We start from the raw sequence: 17,607 nt of genomic DNA, 5'->3' as shown, positions 1-17,607 counted from the left end.
TTCACCACTTGGCTGGGGCAAATGACCAGCTCTCCCCTCCCCTCCCCTCCCTGGGCAGATAGCTTAGAGGCAGATAGTGCGTGCAGCACACACACAACCACTTTGGGGTTTGCTGTCGAGGATGCAGCGGACTTTCTTCCTCGGACTCCCTTGCTCCCATTTTCACAAGCCTGGCACCCTCTTCTCTCTAAACCAAAGGTCTGGTTTTTCTTTTCTCCTGCTCCTTGGAGCGTGGCGTCTCTCACAGGATTTGCCCTACTGAGAACCTCTGCTTTCACACGGAAATAAAAAATTTTAAATTTCTAGTCCAAATGACTGAGAGAGAATCTGAGAAGTGGAAGGTGTCGAAAGGGCCTTCTGAGTCCATAACCCTGTTTCATATCGGCCTGTGTAGTGTGTGAGAGAAGGTAAGAGCAGGTGTCCGGTAGCACAGGTGCATGCAGCTCCCCAGTGACTGAAGGAAGTGAGCCAAGCTACATGGTGGAGATAAGTGGCATGTGCTGGAATCTCAGGAGCCGCTCCCCTCAAGGGTGCCGAGGGGTCCTGCTAACTGCATGCCAACTTGTGCCTTGCAAAAAGAGAAACGTATTTTTCCATGAAGATTTCCACATGTTTGGGCTACTTAGCGCAGCATCTGGATTTGAAAGCATGGGGCGGGGGGTCATTGATGGCTTGCACCCAGCCTCTCCTTTTTTGCTTTTCGCAGATTCCTTCCGGAGGCCTTGGGAAAAGGCTAGTACAACACTACCCAGGTAACTGCCACCTGCCCACCCTCAGTCTGGGCTCGATTTCCCTGCAAACCCCTATGTTTCTTTCCCTTCTTTCCGGGTCAGGAAGAGCACCAACTCTCCATGAGACTCAAGTGAGGCTGGGGCAGGAGGGGGGTGCACAGTGTGCTGCTCTCCTGGGCCCACAGTGGGGGCATGAGATCCACTGCAGGGAGAGCAAGGTGGAGGGTTGGGGCTATCCGGCTCCTCCAGTCCCCCCAAAACTTCCCCAAGCCATGCTTCAGTCTTTCTCTTCCTCCCCACATCAGGAAAACTGTGACTCAGAGGAACACCACGCCCCCAGCCCATCCACAAGTCGGCCAAGCTAGGTATCAGGCAGAGAGGGCTGTGTAAATTATTGTGCTAAGTACCCTATAGGAGCGTAGTTCAAATATCTGGCGTTTGTGAGTATAGTGTGCCCACTTTGCTCCCTCTGCTGGGTTCCTTTTAAAATGGGGGTGGGAACATCTGTGGCCCTCCAGATGTTGTTTGACTGCCACTCCCATCATCCCTTGCCATTGGCCGTGCTAGCTGCAGGGGATGATGGGTGTTGGAGTCCAGCCACATCCAGAGGGCCACAGCCATTCTCCATCCTGCTTGTAAAACTCCCTGCGGCTCAAAAAAAGTACTGTGTAACTGGAAGGAAACTGCTGTCTGTCTTCCTGGTTCAGTATAAATTCCATTGCGAGCCTGGCCAGCCTAAGGGGCAGAGTGTTCTCTCTGGACGGCAGAAGGCTGGCACACCATGGTTGGGGGCGGAGCGGGTCTGCACCCGTGCATCTGCCTGGCAGATGGAGAAATGGTCCCTGGGTCCTTCTTAAAATCTGTCTGAAAAAGCACCACCTCTATCCATGGGCAGGGCATGGCAGAGGCAGGAGACAGCCTTGGCGGGGATTCTTGGCTCTGCAGAGGAGCAAGGCGTTAGGCCCTGGATGCGACTAACCTGATCCTCAGCCTCTGGGGAGGGGGGCAGGGAGGGAGGGGGACCTTACCCCACCCTACCTGTGTACTGATTGCTTATCAGGCCAGAGCTGTTTGTTTTGGAGGGGAAACGGAGTTACAGGTGGAATTTAAGGCTGCTCTTTGCCCTCTCACCAAACTGGGCAGAGTCCAGAATATAGAAACTGTGACTCCCCCTTCCTTCCACCTCCCAATCTGCAGGTGAGAGCCCCCCCCCCAGGAGCCCACCCTGCTTGGAAGCTGGGATGAGCCTGTTTAATGTGGGCATGTGGGGAAAAAAGCCCCCCTCCCTGCGAGGGGTTCCTCTTTTACCCTCCCCATGAAACAGAGCTGTCAACCCTTGAGGCTAGCGGCTGCTTGACGGGCTAGCTGTCAGGCCCCCGGCAACCCCCTTCAGCACTCTTGCAGACTGGAAGGGAAAACCCCCCTTTCAAGCTCTTCTGTATCTGCGCCTTTCACCCTTTTCCCCATGATGCCGTGAAGGGAAGGGGCTCCTGTCTGTCTGTTCTCTTGGAGCTGATTCGGACATTCAGTGGCATCTCAGAATGCACGTGGTGGCAAAAGCACCCCCACCCCCCAGAAGGTGTCAGGGAGAGGGGGAGAGAGGCAAGCCAGCCCCCCCCCGACTGCATCCCGATGCAGCACAAGTCCGTCCTGTGAGAGGACTCAGATGGGTCCTCTTCCCTCCCTTTCCTGAACACTCTAGTTGGCCCCTAGACCTGGCAGCACCTGCTGAATGCCACAGGCTTGGCCACGGGTGTTGCTGAGGGCCAGGCTAGATCGGATGTTGGTTGCTGCAGTGAGCAGGCGTGGTTTACTTTTCCATCCAGCCGTGACAGTTGGGAGGGGGAAGTTTAATCACTCCTGTACTGCCAAAAATCCTCTCTCTGAAGCTGCTATTTGCATTTCAAGGGAAACTTGCGTTTGTGCAGTTAAGCATGCCTAATTGGCCCCAAGTAACCTCAGTTTACTGCACCCTATTTGATGGATTCATGTCTGTGTCTATGAGCCTTTGGTCTGACCCAGCAAAGCTTAATCCTTCCCTTTTTAAATTTTCCATACCTTCTCACCAAACCAGGATGAAATCTGCTGGCGCAATTTCTGGTCCGGAACCGGCAGGCGGTGGAGGAGATGAATCGGAGCTGGAACGGGTGAAACAGGTAAACTAGCACCAGCCCCCTTCAGCCTTCTGGATCTCCTGCACAGGTCTTTAAATGGCTCCATGTTAACCCTGGCAGGGCCCCCAGAAACCTCATTCACACGTGACTCTGGTGATGGGTCCTTGTTGCAGCTGGCATCTTTTCCCGCTTCCTATGGGGAGTTACTTTCAAAAGTCGGTTTAAAGAAAGCCAGCAATTAGGCTGCTGCTGCTGCATGAAATTCAGTGGCTGCTGCTGGCTCCACGCAAGTGGAGCTTTCAGCACCTTGGACAGCGTCTTGAAAGTTTGGACTAAAACACGGGTTGGATTCCACTGCCCCACTGACATGGTGCTGCCAGCCGCCAGTGATGAATTTATTAGTACTGGAATGGTGAGCTGTGATGGGCTAGCTGTGGAATTTCCCGTGTGCAGATGTAGTTACACCTCTGATGGATTAGCACAGCCTTCCCCAACCTGGTGCCTTCCAGATGTTGTTGAGACTGCAACTGCCACCAGCCCCAGCCCACCAGCAGGGCCAATTGTCGGGGATGATGGGAGTTAGGAGTCCAACAACATGCGGAGGGTGCCAAGTTGAGGCTGAGCTTAGCCGGCCAAGGCGCTGCTGAATTCTTTGCAAATCTTAATAAAGCTTTCAAAGGTGGGAGCTCAGACACTCTTTGGGGGGAGGAGTTCTCTGTTCTTCTTTCCCTGGTGCAAGAAGAGTGGGGTGTGGCCCCTGCCCACTTCTATCCTGCCCCTGCCCCTAAGTGCATGTCTTTCCTACCCTCCCCAGGAGCTTCTCCAGGAGGTCCGGCGGGAGCTACAGAAGGTGAAAGAGGAGATCATACAGGGTAAGTTGGGGAGGGGGGAGGACGGGATGGGTAGCAAGAGAAACAGCCTAAGAATCAACCAAGGGGTTGGATCAGGAGTAGCCAATTGGGGGCCCTCCAGATGCACTGGTGGCTGCATGTCAGCGGGGCAGTAGAATCCGCTCTGGGTTTTAGGCTGAACTTTCAAGGAGTTGTCAGTTCCTTGAAAGTTCAGACTAAAACCCAGAGTGGATTTCACTGCCCCCCTGATATGGAGCCACCACCTGCCACGGTCCAGATGTTGGCTACCCCTGGATTAGATAAACTTGTGCAGGAAGGTGTGTGTGGGGGTCTTAACTGATGGCTGTCTTGAACCTCCTTGGTCAGGGGCAATTGCTGGGAAAGCATAGCCCAAAAGGGCGATTGCCTTGAAGTCCTGCTTGGGGGGCTTCCTTGGAGGCATCTGACTGGCCTCTGTGGGAAGGGAGGCTGGGCTGGAAGGGGCCTGCTCTGGTCTGACCCAGGGCCTTATGTGGCACCCAGGCTATGACTTTAACAAACGTTACACTTTCACACCTCATACTGAGTCAGACCGCTGGTCCATCTAGTGTAGTGTTGCTTGCTCTGACTGGCAGCAGGAGATATTCCCAGCTGCACCTGGAGGTGCCGTTGGGGACCTTCTGCATGCAAAGCAGATGCTCTTCCACTGAGCCGTGGCCCTTCTTCATTGGCTTCTCTTTAGCATGGGCATGTCATACTCATCATCAGGGTGGCTTAAAGAGAGGGTCTTTTCCCTTAATGCAAGCTGATGGGTGAAGAGCATGTCCTTCAGAGACATTTTCTTTTTCTGGAATCCATCCCTCGTAAGAGATCCTTTTTTTGCCATTTGGGGATGTGTCTGTTCAGTTGCCAGTTGTATCACAAATCTATAGAGTGAGTTGGATTTTGTTTCCTAACAAGAATTTGGCGCAACATTCCAATCTTTTTAAGCGTAGATTGTAAGTAGCTACTCTCTGAATAGTCTCTGTAGGCCGGCCTTCCCTATCCTGGTGCCCTCCAGATGTTTTGGAGTACAGTTCCCATCAGCCGTGCTGGCCGGGACGGATGGGAATTGTAGTCCAAGGCACCTGGAGGGTGCCAAGTTGTGGAAGACAGTTGCAGGCCGTTTGAGATAGTGGGTGCCTATTCCTGAAGGCTGTGCTAGTCAGCCAGCTCCTCTTAATGTTAAGATTTGGAAGGCACTCATTTCCCAAATGCTGTTTAAGACCTGAACAGTGGAAAGTGCCTTTCATAGTCTGGAAAAGCCAAATCTTATGACTGTTCCAGAATCTGTGCCACCATTTTGGATTTTGGCAGCCATGTTGCTCCTTGTTGTTTTCCTGCACCAACAACCTTGACAGTCCCAAAATGAATACAGAACATACAAATGTTGGATGGATGGTTGTTCCCCCCCCCCAAGCACTGAGAGTTGTTAGGAGACCCCTATTCTCCTCACAGAGCTACAATTCCCTGAGTCGGTCCCTCTTCTCAGAGAACTCTGGGAATTATAGCTCTGTGATGGGAACAGGGGTCTTCTAACTCTCAGCGCCCTTCACAAACTACCCTTCCCAGGATTCTTTGGGGGGAGAAGCCATGACTGTTTCAAGCGGAATAAATGTACTGTGTGAATGCAGCCTTTGCCAACCTGTTGCCGTCCAGCTGTTTTGAACTGCAGCCCCCAGGCAGCACAGCTGAGCCCCCATCAACCACAGCCTCATATGCTGCCCTACGCTTCCTTCTGGACGAAGGCCAGGATATAAATTTAATAATAAAAATCAATTGTCTGGGTTGGCTGTGACTAATGGGAGGCGTAGGCCAAACCATCCGAGGGTGTGTGTGGGGTTGGCAAAGGATGATCATCCTGTGCTAAGTTGTTTTGTTCACTGAAAGGGCATGTGCACATCACTTTTTCTGACTGTCTCCTTTCCCCCCCACAGCGTTTGTAACAGAACTACGGAAGCGGGGATCTCCTTAGGGACACCCCCCCAAAAAACCCCACTTGCCGGTGCCACCTGGAGTCAAGCAGTTTAATTCTCCCGAATGTGCAGAAAAGAATAAAACAAGGAAAAAGAAGGAACAACCCAATCACCCCCCTTTCCCCCCTCCCTGTGCACCAGAAGAGCTCCACCCACCCCCTCCCTGTCGGCTCCCAGGCCTCTGGCCCCCGCTGTGCAATTTCAGGTGGGGGAGAGGGACAATCTGTGGTGGCCCCCCACCCCAGGAAGGGCAGGGCCCCCGCCTGTGCCTTACCCAGAGCAATAGCAGCGCCCCTTCTTCCTTACCTGCTCCCCCTGCAATGAGGGGCTGTTCCCACGGGAGGTAGGGGGGCCAGTTCCCTGGCGGAACTGGCGCCTCCCCCCTTACACTGTGCCATTCCCAGAGAGGGCCAGATCCTCCTTCCTCACCCCTGCCCCCATCATTGTCCCTTTTCACTCTTTGACAAGACCTTCTGTGTCTGATTTGTCTCCCCCTGGTGGGGGGGGGTGTAAGCAGCCCAGCCAGAACATGGACACTCAAAGGAGGGAAGTTGAGGGTGGGGGGGAGAAGGGAGAAGTACCTGTTTCTTGAGGAGAGTATCCTGGGCTAAGGGAATCCCATCTACTGCACCAAACTGAAGAAGGTTCCTTTCCTTTCAGGTAGTGGTTGGCAACCTGGTTGGCTCTGAAGGCCAAACCTCATTTGTCCTTTACTGGATTTTAGGCTCAATCCCTTCCGAGCTTCCCTCCTTTTGCCAGAGCTTCCTTCACCAGGAGTGTTTTCTTTCCCTAATGTCGCTCCTCTAACCACTGGCATTTCCCTTTCCAATCCAGGGAGGCAATAACTTGGGACTCTGGCTCCGTCCCTTCCGAGCTTCCCTCCTTCTGCTGGCATTTCCCTTTCTAATCCAGGGAGGAGATCTCCTAAACGTTTCCTTTTGCAGGACAGAATTTGCAGGGGGTGGGGGCAGAAAGGGACTGGAAAGGGACAGAGAAACAGCAGCAGGTGAGGCATGAAGCTGCCTAGGTAGGTAGGTAGCGGTGGCAGCTTGGGGAGGGGGATAGCGTTCCCACTTGGTGGTAGTAATCTGACCTCGGCCAGACCTTGGGTGGCTGGTTGCCAATCACTACCTTTTTCAAAGGCATCCTTACCTGCAGTGCATGCCCCTTGCTTAGTCACGCATGCACCCCCCCAGAAGATGGAACTTGTTCCTGAAAAGGGGGGCCTTCTACCCCCCCAACACACTTCCCAGGACCCTTTTCTCATTTCACACACTCTTTGCTGGTTTCTCTTGGGTTTGTTTTGTAACTGTCTTACTTTACACACTTGAGACGGGGTGGTAGTTATCCAGTACACCCCCCCTTCCCAATCTCTGCTCCCACCTCTCTGGGTAATATTTTTAAAAAACCTTTCCACCCCTCTGCCTCCTTCGGGCTGTGGAGGGGGAGCCGGGGAAACTCTTGGCTTTTCTACTGAGCTGTAATTTTTTGACTTTGTTTTGTTATTTTTGACAGGCTGGATGGAATATGATATTTTGATTTTTTAATTATTATTATGACTGATCTGCTGGGTACTTCTGCCCAATTTCTACCCACCCTCCTGCTCCACAGCACTTGCTCACCTGCAGACGGGCACTAGGATCTTGGGCACATGCACCAAATTTCTCTAGGAATAAATCTTTTCCCTTTTTGTAAAATTGCAAAAACAGGCTCTGTGTGTTTCTCCTTTCTTCCCCCGCCCCCCCAACTGCTGGGATGAAGGGCGGGATACAAATTAAATAAATTAATAATAATAATAATTGTAGCTCTCTGGTGGGGCATGATCCTCCTGATTAAGGGAGTGCAGCAGCCTCTGTGGGATGGTACTAACAGACTAAACTTGGGGTTCATTTGCAAAAAGCAAGAGAAGGGAGATAGTTGGTGCTTAATTGATAAGGGTTAGTGGGCCTTATCCTCACTTGAAGTTCAAATATGCAAACAGAGCATTTCCTAATCCTAGGCACAGGTGGAGAGTAATACTGGCCCCCAACTGCCATGCGAGGGAGACCAATTGTGCAAGCGTTATTCTAATGCTTCTGACCGCCACCTTCTAACTTTGCCTGGAAGGGAGTCCAGAACTACAAACTGGCTAATTTGCCTTGGTCAAGAAGCTCCTGCCCACCACTCTTCATGTGTCTTCCCTCGCATTTGACCAAAGGCACAAGCCGATAGCTTAAGCCGGAGCTAAGGAACCTGAGGGCTGGGGGCCCAAATGTGGCCCTTTCTGGCTGGTCCTTGGACCTCTGCCCAGGCTGCACCTTTCACTGGCCCTGCTTTGCACTCTGAGTGTTTTTGGCCTGTGTCAGTGAACTCTGGTGCCTTTTGCTTGGCTGGGTGGAGGACATAAACAGAGGTGTGTGAAGACACCAAGTGACTGTGTACGAAGGTAACACACGTGTTGCTGCACTTCCCACTGGCATGTGGCCCCCAGAAGACGGGCATGCAGCCCTTTGGTTGCAAAAGGTTCCCCGCGCCTGGTGTAAGTCAAATATCTGAGCAGGTGAGAACAGCACAGTGTCTTGGGCCTTTCACAAGTGCAGCCCTCTACGCACACGTGCCAAATTAAGCAACATAAACTAAGGTACCATTGGAAGCAGCATCATACTTTAGGTTAGGGAAATCAACACTGAAGAACTGCCTAACCTATGGAAGTTGACAGTCCCTGCATCCGCGCAGGTAAGGTTACCTAATGTAGATTCCAGCATCCTTGGATGCTCAGGGTGGGGACAAGAATACAGGCAGCCTGTTTGTGGTGTTTGCACGCAGGTGACCCCAGTGGACACAACCAATCCGGCTGAATCGCTCTTAGCCCAGGAAAGCACTTGATACCCTTTGGGCAAAGAGTCTGCCAGTCTGCTCATCATAGGACAGGCTGTAACAAAGGATTGCTGACTGGAATCAAAAAGGGGCGGTTACTTGAAAGGAATTTGGGGGCTGGCTTAGCACAGTCCCAGGAATCTCTACATAAGAGTTAAGTCCCACTGTGTTCAATGGGCTTTACTGAGTGTGCTAAGGATTGCAACTTCAGGCCGTTGCTGCTCTAAGGCTGCCTTATTCCAAGTTGGCTCACCCTAGCTCACTATTGCCTGTGCTGACCAGCAGTAGCAGCAGCAGCAGCAGCAGCTCACCAGGATTTCAGGCAGGAGCCTTTTCACAGCCCTACTTGGAGATGCCATTGGGGACTGAAACAGCTGCCTGCATCACAGGTGCTCTGCCTGCCTGCCCGCCCTACTGCTAAATGCTCTGTGGTGGTTAAAGATTTTGCCGTGGCTCTATCTCCTCATGCTGGGGAGAGCGGAGGAGCGATGGCTGAAGAACTGGCCCTCTCTGGATTTGAGGGTGGGATTGGAAGGGAGGTGCGGGAAGAAGGGCAGAGATTTTGTAAAAAGGGGCCGGCAAGTGGATTTGGTTTTCTTCCCAAGGCAACAGTGCCGCCTGCTGGCTAATAGCATTCTGAGTGCGGGACATGGAGTCATAGAATAGAATTGTAGAATAGTACAGTTGGAAGGGGCCTGTAAGGCCATCAAGTCCAACCCCCTGCACAATGCAGGAACCCAAATCAAAGAATTCCCGACAGATGGCTGTCCAGCTGCCTCTTGAATGCCTCCAGTGTTGGAGAGCCCACTACCTCTCTAGGTAATTGGTTCCATTAATAATGGGCGGAATAATGGGCTCAAGTTGCAGGAAGCCAGATTTCAACTGAACATCAGCAAAAACCTCCTGTTGGAGCCATACAACAATGGAACCAATTACCTAGAGAGGTAGTGGGCTCTCCGACATTGGGGGCATTCAAGAGGCAGCTGGACAGTTATCTGTCGGGAATGCTTTGATTTGGATTCCTGCATTGAGCAGGGGGTTGGACTTGATGGCCTTAAAGGCCCAACTCTACGATTCTACAAAGGCCAGCACTGCTCGTACACTACGGTCTACTACGAAGGCCCTCCTCCGGGTTCCGACTCATAGGGAAGGCCGGAGAGTGGTGACAAGATCTAGGGCCTTCTCAGTGGTGGCCCCCGAACTATGGAATGGTCTCCCCGAGGAGGTGTGCCTGGCGCCGACACTATCATCTTTTCGGCGCCAGGTTAAAACCTTTCTCTTCTCTGAGGCATTTTAATTCCTGTTAATTGTAAATTATTATATTTTGATTTTAGACTGTACAGTTTTGTGTACAGTTTTGTGTTATTTTTATTGTATTTTTAATGTTCACCGCCCAGAGAGCTGTTGCTAGTCGGGCGGTATATAAGCTTAATTAAATAAATAAATAAATAAATGTTCTTACTTTCTGCCTCTAGACCTCCCTACCCCTTTGAGGATATAGCTTTGTGGCACCAAGTGAACCGTCCCCTCCCATGAGGTCTTAAGTGCATGCCAAAAAACACATCCTGCCACCACTGTGCAGTTTCACTTTTACAGCTGCAGGGCAGTTGGTCACTTCCTTAAGGATATGACCACCAGGAGATCTTGGGATCCGCTCCTTAGACCGACCCTGGAAAACTGCTTTCTCAGCTTGGAGATGATGGACCCAAACTGGAAGTAGCTGCAGGCAGCTATAGAATATTTTAACAGAACTTTAAAGACAGCAGGTACAGCCTTGCGAGCTCGTTTGTGGACTTCACCTCTCTGCTCCCCTCCACGTTCCACTTGCCCTAGAGCAGAGGAGCCATCACTGCAGGGGTGGGAAAACCCGGGGCCAAATAAAGCCCTCCAGGCCTCTCTCTGGCCCTTGCAGCTCTTGCCAGGCCAACCCACTCACTGGCGCTGCCTCACACACTGAGTGTGTTTGCCCAGCTAGAATGTGACCTGGAACTCAAGAACAGAGAGGGGTGAGTGTGTGTACCCAACAAAGGTAAAAATTATGTTCCTTGCTCTGCCGGCTGTTGCCTCTGGCCCCGCCCACCACTAGCATGCAGCCCTCGGAAGTTTGCTCAGAAGGGAATGCGGTCCTTGGGTTGAAAAAGGTTCCCTGTTCTTGCAGTACAGGCAGCTGAAGCCCCAACACCCCTGCTGCCGCCACTACAAAGGCACTCCCCATTCTGCTTTCCGGGAGGCTGGATTCAGAGCTCAAATTACTGAGTTTTCCTAGCACAGGCAAGCCTAATCTAAAAATAGGGATAAAGAGGCACTTTTGAGAAGGCCAAGCAAGCAATCTCTGAGGACAAGGCCATCTCTAATTGGTTTGGGTGCCTCCACCCCCTCTGTTTCAACGTCAGCCATCTCTTCCATAGTTTCCCCCACTCTGTGGGTTTGCTGTTGCTTTCCATCCCAGCCAAGGCAGTCGATACAACTGCTTTTAAAGAAGTTAATTATTTAAGTAGCTAGTCAGGAGAAATGTGGATGACGAACACAGGCTCTTAAAGGGACAGGAGTGTGCGAAGTTTAGTTTTCCTGCTTGTTCTTAATCAAACAAAGCTGTGGACATCACACACGTGTTGTGCATCACATAGTGTGATCACTCTGTTGGCTTCCTTTGGGATAACAAAAGCCCAGCTAGTGAAAGTTATCATTGAATCATAGAGTTGGAAGGAGCCTATAAGGCCATTGAGTCCAACCCCCTGATCAATGCAGGGATCCAAATTAAAGCATACCTGACAGGCGGCTGTCCAGCTGCCTCTTGAATGCCTTGTGTCGGAGAGCCCACCACCTCCTGAGGTCATGGGTTCCATTGTCATACAGCTCTAACAGGAAGTTTTTCCTGATGTTCAGCTGAAATCTGGCTTCCTGCAACTTGAGCCCATCATTCCGTCTCCTGCACTCTGGGACGATCGAGAAGAGATCCTGGCCCTCCTCTGTGTGGCAACCTTTCAAGTACTCAAAGAGTGCTATCTCCCCTCAGTCTTTTCAAGGCTAAATCTGCCCATTTCTTTCAGTCTCTCTTCACAGGCCCTTGTTTCATCCTTTCCCTAGGATTGTGGCCAGCCTGGACCTGATGGGAGTTGAGGTGCAAAATATCTGGAGGACACCAGGCTGGGGAAGGCTGCCCTAAGGCACTGGAGAAAGCTTCAACTGGACATGGTGGGTAACGTGATTGCAACAATCCCTCCTCCACTGAAGGCTGTGAACGGATGAGCGCTGCAAGCTGATACAACAATCAAATATGAGCCAGAGTGGGGTCCTCTGCCACTGTAAGTTGAGGACTGAATCAGACTTGAAAAGCACTCCATGGCTATTTAGTAAAAACCTCAAATATATACAAGCGGAAATAAGATTGCCATATCTAACACCAGAAGCAAATTGCTCCTGCTAGCATTTCAAAAATCCTGGCAACAGAACACCAATTTTCTCTTCCAGCTTCCTGATCTCAATGTTTAACTTTGCCAGAAAAATGTTTGCTTCACTCACTACAGTTCAGTACGCACGCACGCACGCGCGCCCCTTGGGCATGACAGTACACACCCACCAACTTTATAGATTCTTCCTATAACCGTCAAGGCAAAGGACAGTATTCTCTGTTGTTGTTTTTTAATAGATTCAATATATACATTCTAGGAACAGTGGGCTGGGCTGGGCCAAAGATCTTTGCAGCCTTCAGCCTGCTGCATGTGATAGGGTCCCAGTAGCTCCATTGATCGTCCACCTTCAGCAGGAGGCACATGCACAAAGCTGGCAGTTGAGCGCAGTTTCTGGAAGTGGCATCTCCCCTAGAGCCCACCTATTTCTTGGGGGTGGCAGGGACTGCCACTAGGAGCCGGTTCATTTCACGCAGCTGTGCATCCAGGGTTTCCACAGTCAAGTTCAGCTCTGCCACCTGTTCCTGCAGGCTTAGGAGGGTGTTGCTGAGTTCCTCCTCCTTCTTCTTGCTGTTGGTCGCCTGGCGGGAATATTCCAGGAAGATGCAGAGCCCCCCCACCCCAAAGATAATGGCCTCGCCCAGCAGTTCCGCGCCCAGTTCGGCTGCAACCTCCTCATTCAGCGGCTTGATGGCAGCGCCCCGGAACCCCATGATCCGCATCTTTGCTCGCATCTCGACCCAGTGATAGACTGCAAGAAATAAAGGAAAGCATGAGGAGGGTCTAGGCAACATTTGCTTCAACAGGGGTGGAGAACCTGTGGCCTTGAGCACGTGTTTAAGGCAGGTGTGGGGAATTTTCAACCCTCCAGATGTTGCTGAACTGGACCTCCCATCATCCCTGGCCGCTGGCCATGCTCACTAGGGCTGACGGGAGCTGTAGTTCAGCAAAATCTGCAGGATCAGGGGTTCCCCACTCCTGGTTTTAAGATTTTATACCCTGCTCTTCATGATGTCTCAAAGTGGCTTACAGGAAAATAAAGGATACAATAAACAAAATTTAAAACATAAGATTAAAACATCAGAAAATAGGTGGCAAGAGCTTCCATCTTCCTTGGCCATCCTCGGTAGGGCTGATGTGAGCTGGGAGCTCAAAAACCCCTCAAGGGCCGCAGGTTCCCCATCTCTGCCCTTAGAGAATGGCTGTGGTGGTTTGGCAAAGGAGAGGGCTGGGTGGTGCTGGCAGAGGGGGAAACGGACAGCACAAGGCAATCGTCCCAAGAGCACATCAGGACTGGCCCAGTAGGCAATTGCTGGCGAGGCTTTTCAGCTAAATTCCACCACACGTCTGAGATTTTCTGCTTCTTGGGTGGGAGAAGCAAGAGAGTAGGCATTTGGCTTTTCTGAATGATGACCCTCAGTTCCAGTCTCATGAGCCTCCCTTCTCCAGACTTCAGGGTAGTCTGTCCCAAACATCTGAATTCCACACACACATATGCATGAAACAGGTGCTGGGGCTCATTCCTGCCTGATGTCACACCCTCTGATATTCCTTTCCATTTCCTTGTGTGCAGCAACAGGATGTGGCTCTTGATGGGCTTGTGCTCTGGCCCTGAACAGCCTCGCTAGGTTTCACTTGATGCATCCATCAAGCATCCTAGAAGCCATGCCAGCTACCTCATCCCAAATTTAGTTCTTTATGGGATGGAGCTGCTCCATGGTAACATGAGAAAAGCACTTCGCACATGCTCAAAGCCACTGAAGAACATCAAAACCTCCTTGCTAAAAGCCTGGCGTCTTCTGGTCCAGATATTTCCCCTGGGGGATGCTGGAAAGAGACAAGTGCAGGCAGCTCAGGAATGGAGAGCAAATATTTCTGTCCTCCAGGGCAGGGAGGGTGGGCAGGGAGCCTCCCACAAAACATTATGTAATGGGCTCATAAACACATAAGTGCCTCAGCTGGGTGACAGGCCGTGGAGGCTGGTCTGTCAGGGCGAGTGGGCACTGCCCCAACCACCTCAGTCTGCCCTCAGCCAGCCCCCACCTTCCTGCCTCCCCACTTGCAACCAGCCAATGGGGTGGTGCCGGCTGTCAGCTGCCTCCTCCTCCCAGTGCTGAAACTGGAATGCGTTTTGGCTAGGGCTCCACCGCCTGCTTTCTGCCCCACGACTCGCAATGGGCACCTGCCACCCCTGGCACTGGGAGGGCATTTCCACCTGGCCCAGCGCTCAGCTTCTGACAGTGGGCAGCCAGATGCTCCTGGGAAGGGCACTGTGGAAACGGCCCCGCCCTGCTGCTTGCCATCAGCGCCTCCTCTTCAGGGGTAGACTGCCTCTGCGCATGGAGGCTCGGTTTGGCGAGCGCGATGCACTTAAGGGGCTGCTCCCTCCCTTCAGATCTCCTTTCCTTCTACAAGGTCTACAACGTTCACGTGCCAGGCCTGTGGCCTGACGGCGGCCATTCAGTCCGGGGGCTCAGCGGCCTCCGCTTTTGCCCCGCAATGTCACAACCCTTCTCTCCTGCCGCCTTAGCAGCTCCACCCCTCCCAATTGGCCCCGCCGCTTAACCGAGGCCCGCCTCCCGCGCCGTCCTATTGGCCGCGTTGCTCTGCAGGCCAGGCCTCCCTCGCATTCCCATTGGTCTGCCCCTCAATGCTGACGAGCGGCTTCCCTATCAGTCGGCGCTCGCCGGCTTACTCACTTTGCGCGGGGGGCCCGCAGATGTACTGGCGGAAGAAGGGGCTGGCGCGGGCCCCGTCCTTGATGCGCGCGGCCAAAGGCTTGGAGAGCTGCCGGACGCCCAGGTAGAGAAGCTTGGCAATCGGGAAGGCGCCGGCCACCATCCTTGCGCTCCCAGTAGCCCCCGCGCGGAGCGGCCCACGCAGACGCAGGCCCCGGTGACGTCACCGCGCACGCGTCACGTAAACCCCTTGCGCGGGCATCCCGCGACGTCAGCGCGCACCCGCCCCGCATGCAAATAGACGTTGCCGCTATGCAAATAGCGTCTGCACCTACATACCGAGGAGGGCCGTGGGGGCGCGCTCGTCAGCCGAAGCGGCATAAATTAATTTTTTTCCTGTCGTGAGTAGGCAATTAGCTCTCAGGCAAGTTCAGGGCAGGGAAAGCAGGGACGTTTTACTTGGTTCTATTCGTGTCCTTTCACGTGTTTTGTACGATACCAAAACTAAAACAAAACCCAAAATCCAATTGTTATTCAGGCTTGTAAAGCAACAGTCATAAACACAGCCCTGACGTTCACTTCATGCCCATAGAGAAGGCGAGGGAGAGAGCGGCGCGCCTGAAATAATGCCGTTAGCACCAGAAGTGCAGGCCGAGGGGAGGGCGGCGCCACAGAGATAAGAAAGGGGAGATACCGCTTTCAGTCCTGAAGAGGGAACTTCTGGTTTACGTTGGAAGCCGGTCTTTGAGGCTCCTCTTTCTCCCGGGAGTAGAAGCGAGAGCTTCAAAAGTTGAAGAAGAAACACGGGATCTTCTCATGCAAGCGCTTAGGCGACAGCCTCTACCCCGAAACAAACGGTAGCAGAGAGAGAGGCAGGCGTTCATTCCTTTTCTAACTGGTTGTTCTTTGTATGAGAAATGAGATACTAATTTGTTTTGTTTTTTAATTTTTTAAATGGTGCCCGTACAATTGTAGCCAGTTGCGGCTTTCAATTTCGCTCCCGTAAAGTCAGTGCTGTGTGTCCCTACCCTTTTCCTATCTCTGAGGATGACTCCATCTTCCTCTTGTCGTCATCGTTCGCCTCAGCTAATCATGTCTCGCTCTCTAGATTTTGGCGGGAAAACTTTCCGCGGCCTTTCAGAGGCTTGTGCGTGATGCTGCTGCTCGAGGGGGCGGCTTCCCCTCCGCTAAACGGGTGGGGCAAGCCCCAGAGAGGGGAGAGGAGTGGATTTCAAACCCCTTTGCTAGACGGAGGAATTCCCTCCCCTCTCGTGACTCTCCTTCTGTATTGGCAGTTCAACAGGGGAAGCTGTTGCCATGGAGTTACCCTGATGAGGAAAAAAACATTCCCCTCTTAAGTTTCAGTCTGCTTTTTAAAGTCATAGGAACGAAGGCCTGCTCTGCCCTACTATTTAACACTGCCCCCTTGGCTTCCCAGTTTAGCTTCATTGTGAGGTAGGGTTACTAGCTCTCATGGAGTAAAATGCCGGAGCCTTATAGAGGGAGGACAAGGGCTTGCCTCTCCTTGGTGCCTCCCTGGGGGACGGGCGGTAAGCAGCCAGTAGCTTTTCTGACCGGCTGCCTTGATTCCTCACCTCATCCTGAGGTGTGATGCAGGAGGGGCCTCATCCATAGGGAGGGGGCACAGGCAGAATAACCCAGCCAAGGTTTTCTGGCGGCTGTTATGCTCAAATAAATGTGCTCAAGCTGGGCCCAGCAAGTCCCGCATCCTGTTTCCAGCAGATGCTGGCTGGACATCTCCGGGAACCTCTGATGTGCTTCTTGGTTCTCTCGTGCTGCAGCTCTGGCGAAGCAAAATGACTTGCACCTGCTTTCCTCATATAGCAGTTATCTGCGTTCTAAATCAAAGTACAGTAGGCCCCCACTTTTCGGCGGCCCGCTAATACGGCAGCTTTCAATTAGAGTAAGGCACCACTCATACGGCTCTTGTTCTGCTTTTATGGCTTTTTTTGGGCGTCAGGCACCATTCTATTGAATGAGTTCCACTTTTCGGTGGGTTTCGCTTTTAGGTGGGGATCTGGAATGTAACCCGGCCGTATGAGTGGGGCCCTACTGTACCTGCAATTATGCTTCTAAATATTCTTAAGTTTGATCTCTGTGAATATATATTGTATCACTTGAATGTTGAGGAAAAAATTAAGGATATCTTTGTCATATTTTCCATATGATTTTAATATGGGCTCCTGGGAGGAAGGGCAGGGTATAAATTTAATAAATAAATAAATAAATGTTTGTTCCCTATATGTGTTGATTTCATCCTCCACTTTTGCACTTTTAAAGTTTACTACATTTTAAAAGTTAGTTTCATTCGCAAATCCATTTTGTGTGCGTGACTTTTGCTGTCAGTATAGTGTTATGTTACCTTTGATGTATTGATTACTTTAAATGTATCTCTGGGCTTCTAGCTGAGTAACTAATGTGTTTAGAAAACCAATGAAGTGTTAATGAGGTGAGAGGAGATAGTGTAATGCTGAGAAGTTTTAGGATTTTAATTATTGTATGAGATTTATGAAGAACAAAACTTTTAGATTTTTTTTTTACTGCCTTTAGTAAGTTAGATTTTCACACCCGCTGAGGGGCTACTCAGTTGCTGTGAGTTGTTTGCTGTGTTTTGCCTGGCCACTATAATAATAATAAATAATAAATTTAATTTCTTTGTCGCCTATCTGGCCAATGGCCACTCTAGGCGACTTACAAAATTATTAAAATACAATTAATAAAATACCCAGACCATGTGAACACAAAGATGAAACTTGCCTACTGGGAGCTGCAGGAGGAAAGAGGGTCAAAGCAAGAATTAAAGGACTTTCCTACAGCTTTGTCTGTGTCAGATACCACTGTCACCCTTGTTAAAGTGGAATGGGATTTTCGGAGGGAGAAACAGGCATGGAACCATGTGGCAGGATCAGGAAAGTGCCCCCAAAAGGTCAGTACCATGAGAGCCTAGGCAGG

The 17,607-nt window shown here is 51.5% G+C and overlaps 2 protein-coding genes across 3 annotated transcripts in view; one reads left to right on the top strand and one right to left on the bottom strand.

Moving 5' to 3' along the window:
- The window catches only part of VASP (vasodilator stimulated phosphoprotein), a 31,886-nt gene extending 24,490 nt beyond the window's left edge, over positions 1-7,396 (top strand). For both annotated transcript variants that reach the window (XM_061597970.1, XM_061597969.1), the window contains 4 exons: positions 707-752; positions 2,806-2,887; positions 3,660-3,717; positions 5,652-7,396. In XM_061597970.1, the coding sequence (XP_061453954.1) occupies positions 707-752; positions 2,806-2,887; positions 3,660-3,717; positions 5,652-5,689 (224 nt within the window). In that variant the 3' untranslated portion in view covers positions 5,690-7,396. The remainder of the gene's footprint in view (positions 1-706; positions 753-2,805; positions 2,888-3,659; positions 3,718-5,651) is intronic.
- Positions 7,397-12,171: 4,775 nt separating this feature from the next.
- On the bottom strand, positions 12,172-14,927 carry OPA3 (outer mitochondrial membrane lipid metabolism regulator OPA3). Its single transcript, XM_061597971.1, has 2 exons — positions 14,656-14,927; positions 12,172-12,707 (listed from the first exon to the last, which is right to left on the bottom strand). The coding sequence occupies exons 1-2, from the start codon at positions 14,795-14,797 to the stop codon at positions 12,379-12,381; spliced, it is 471 nt and encodes a 156-aa protein (XP_061453955.1). The 5' UTR covers positions 14,798-14,927; the 3' UTR covers positions 12,172-12,378.
- Positions 14,928-17,607: the final 2,680 nt, after the last annotated feature.

The sequence above is a fragment of the Rhineura floridana genome, chromosome 15 (genome assembly GCF_030035675.1).
Source record: "Rhineura floridana isolate rRhiFlo1 chromosome 15, rRhiFlo1.hap2, whole genome shotgun sequence".
Classification (NCBI taxonomy): Eukaryota; Metazoa; Chordata; class Lepidosauria; order Squamata; family Rhineuridae; genus Rhineura; species Rhineura floridana.
Note: the sequence above shows the minus strand (reverse complement) of the source record. Positions and strands in the feature narration are given on the sequence as shown.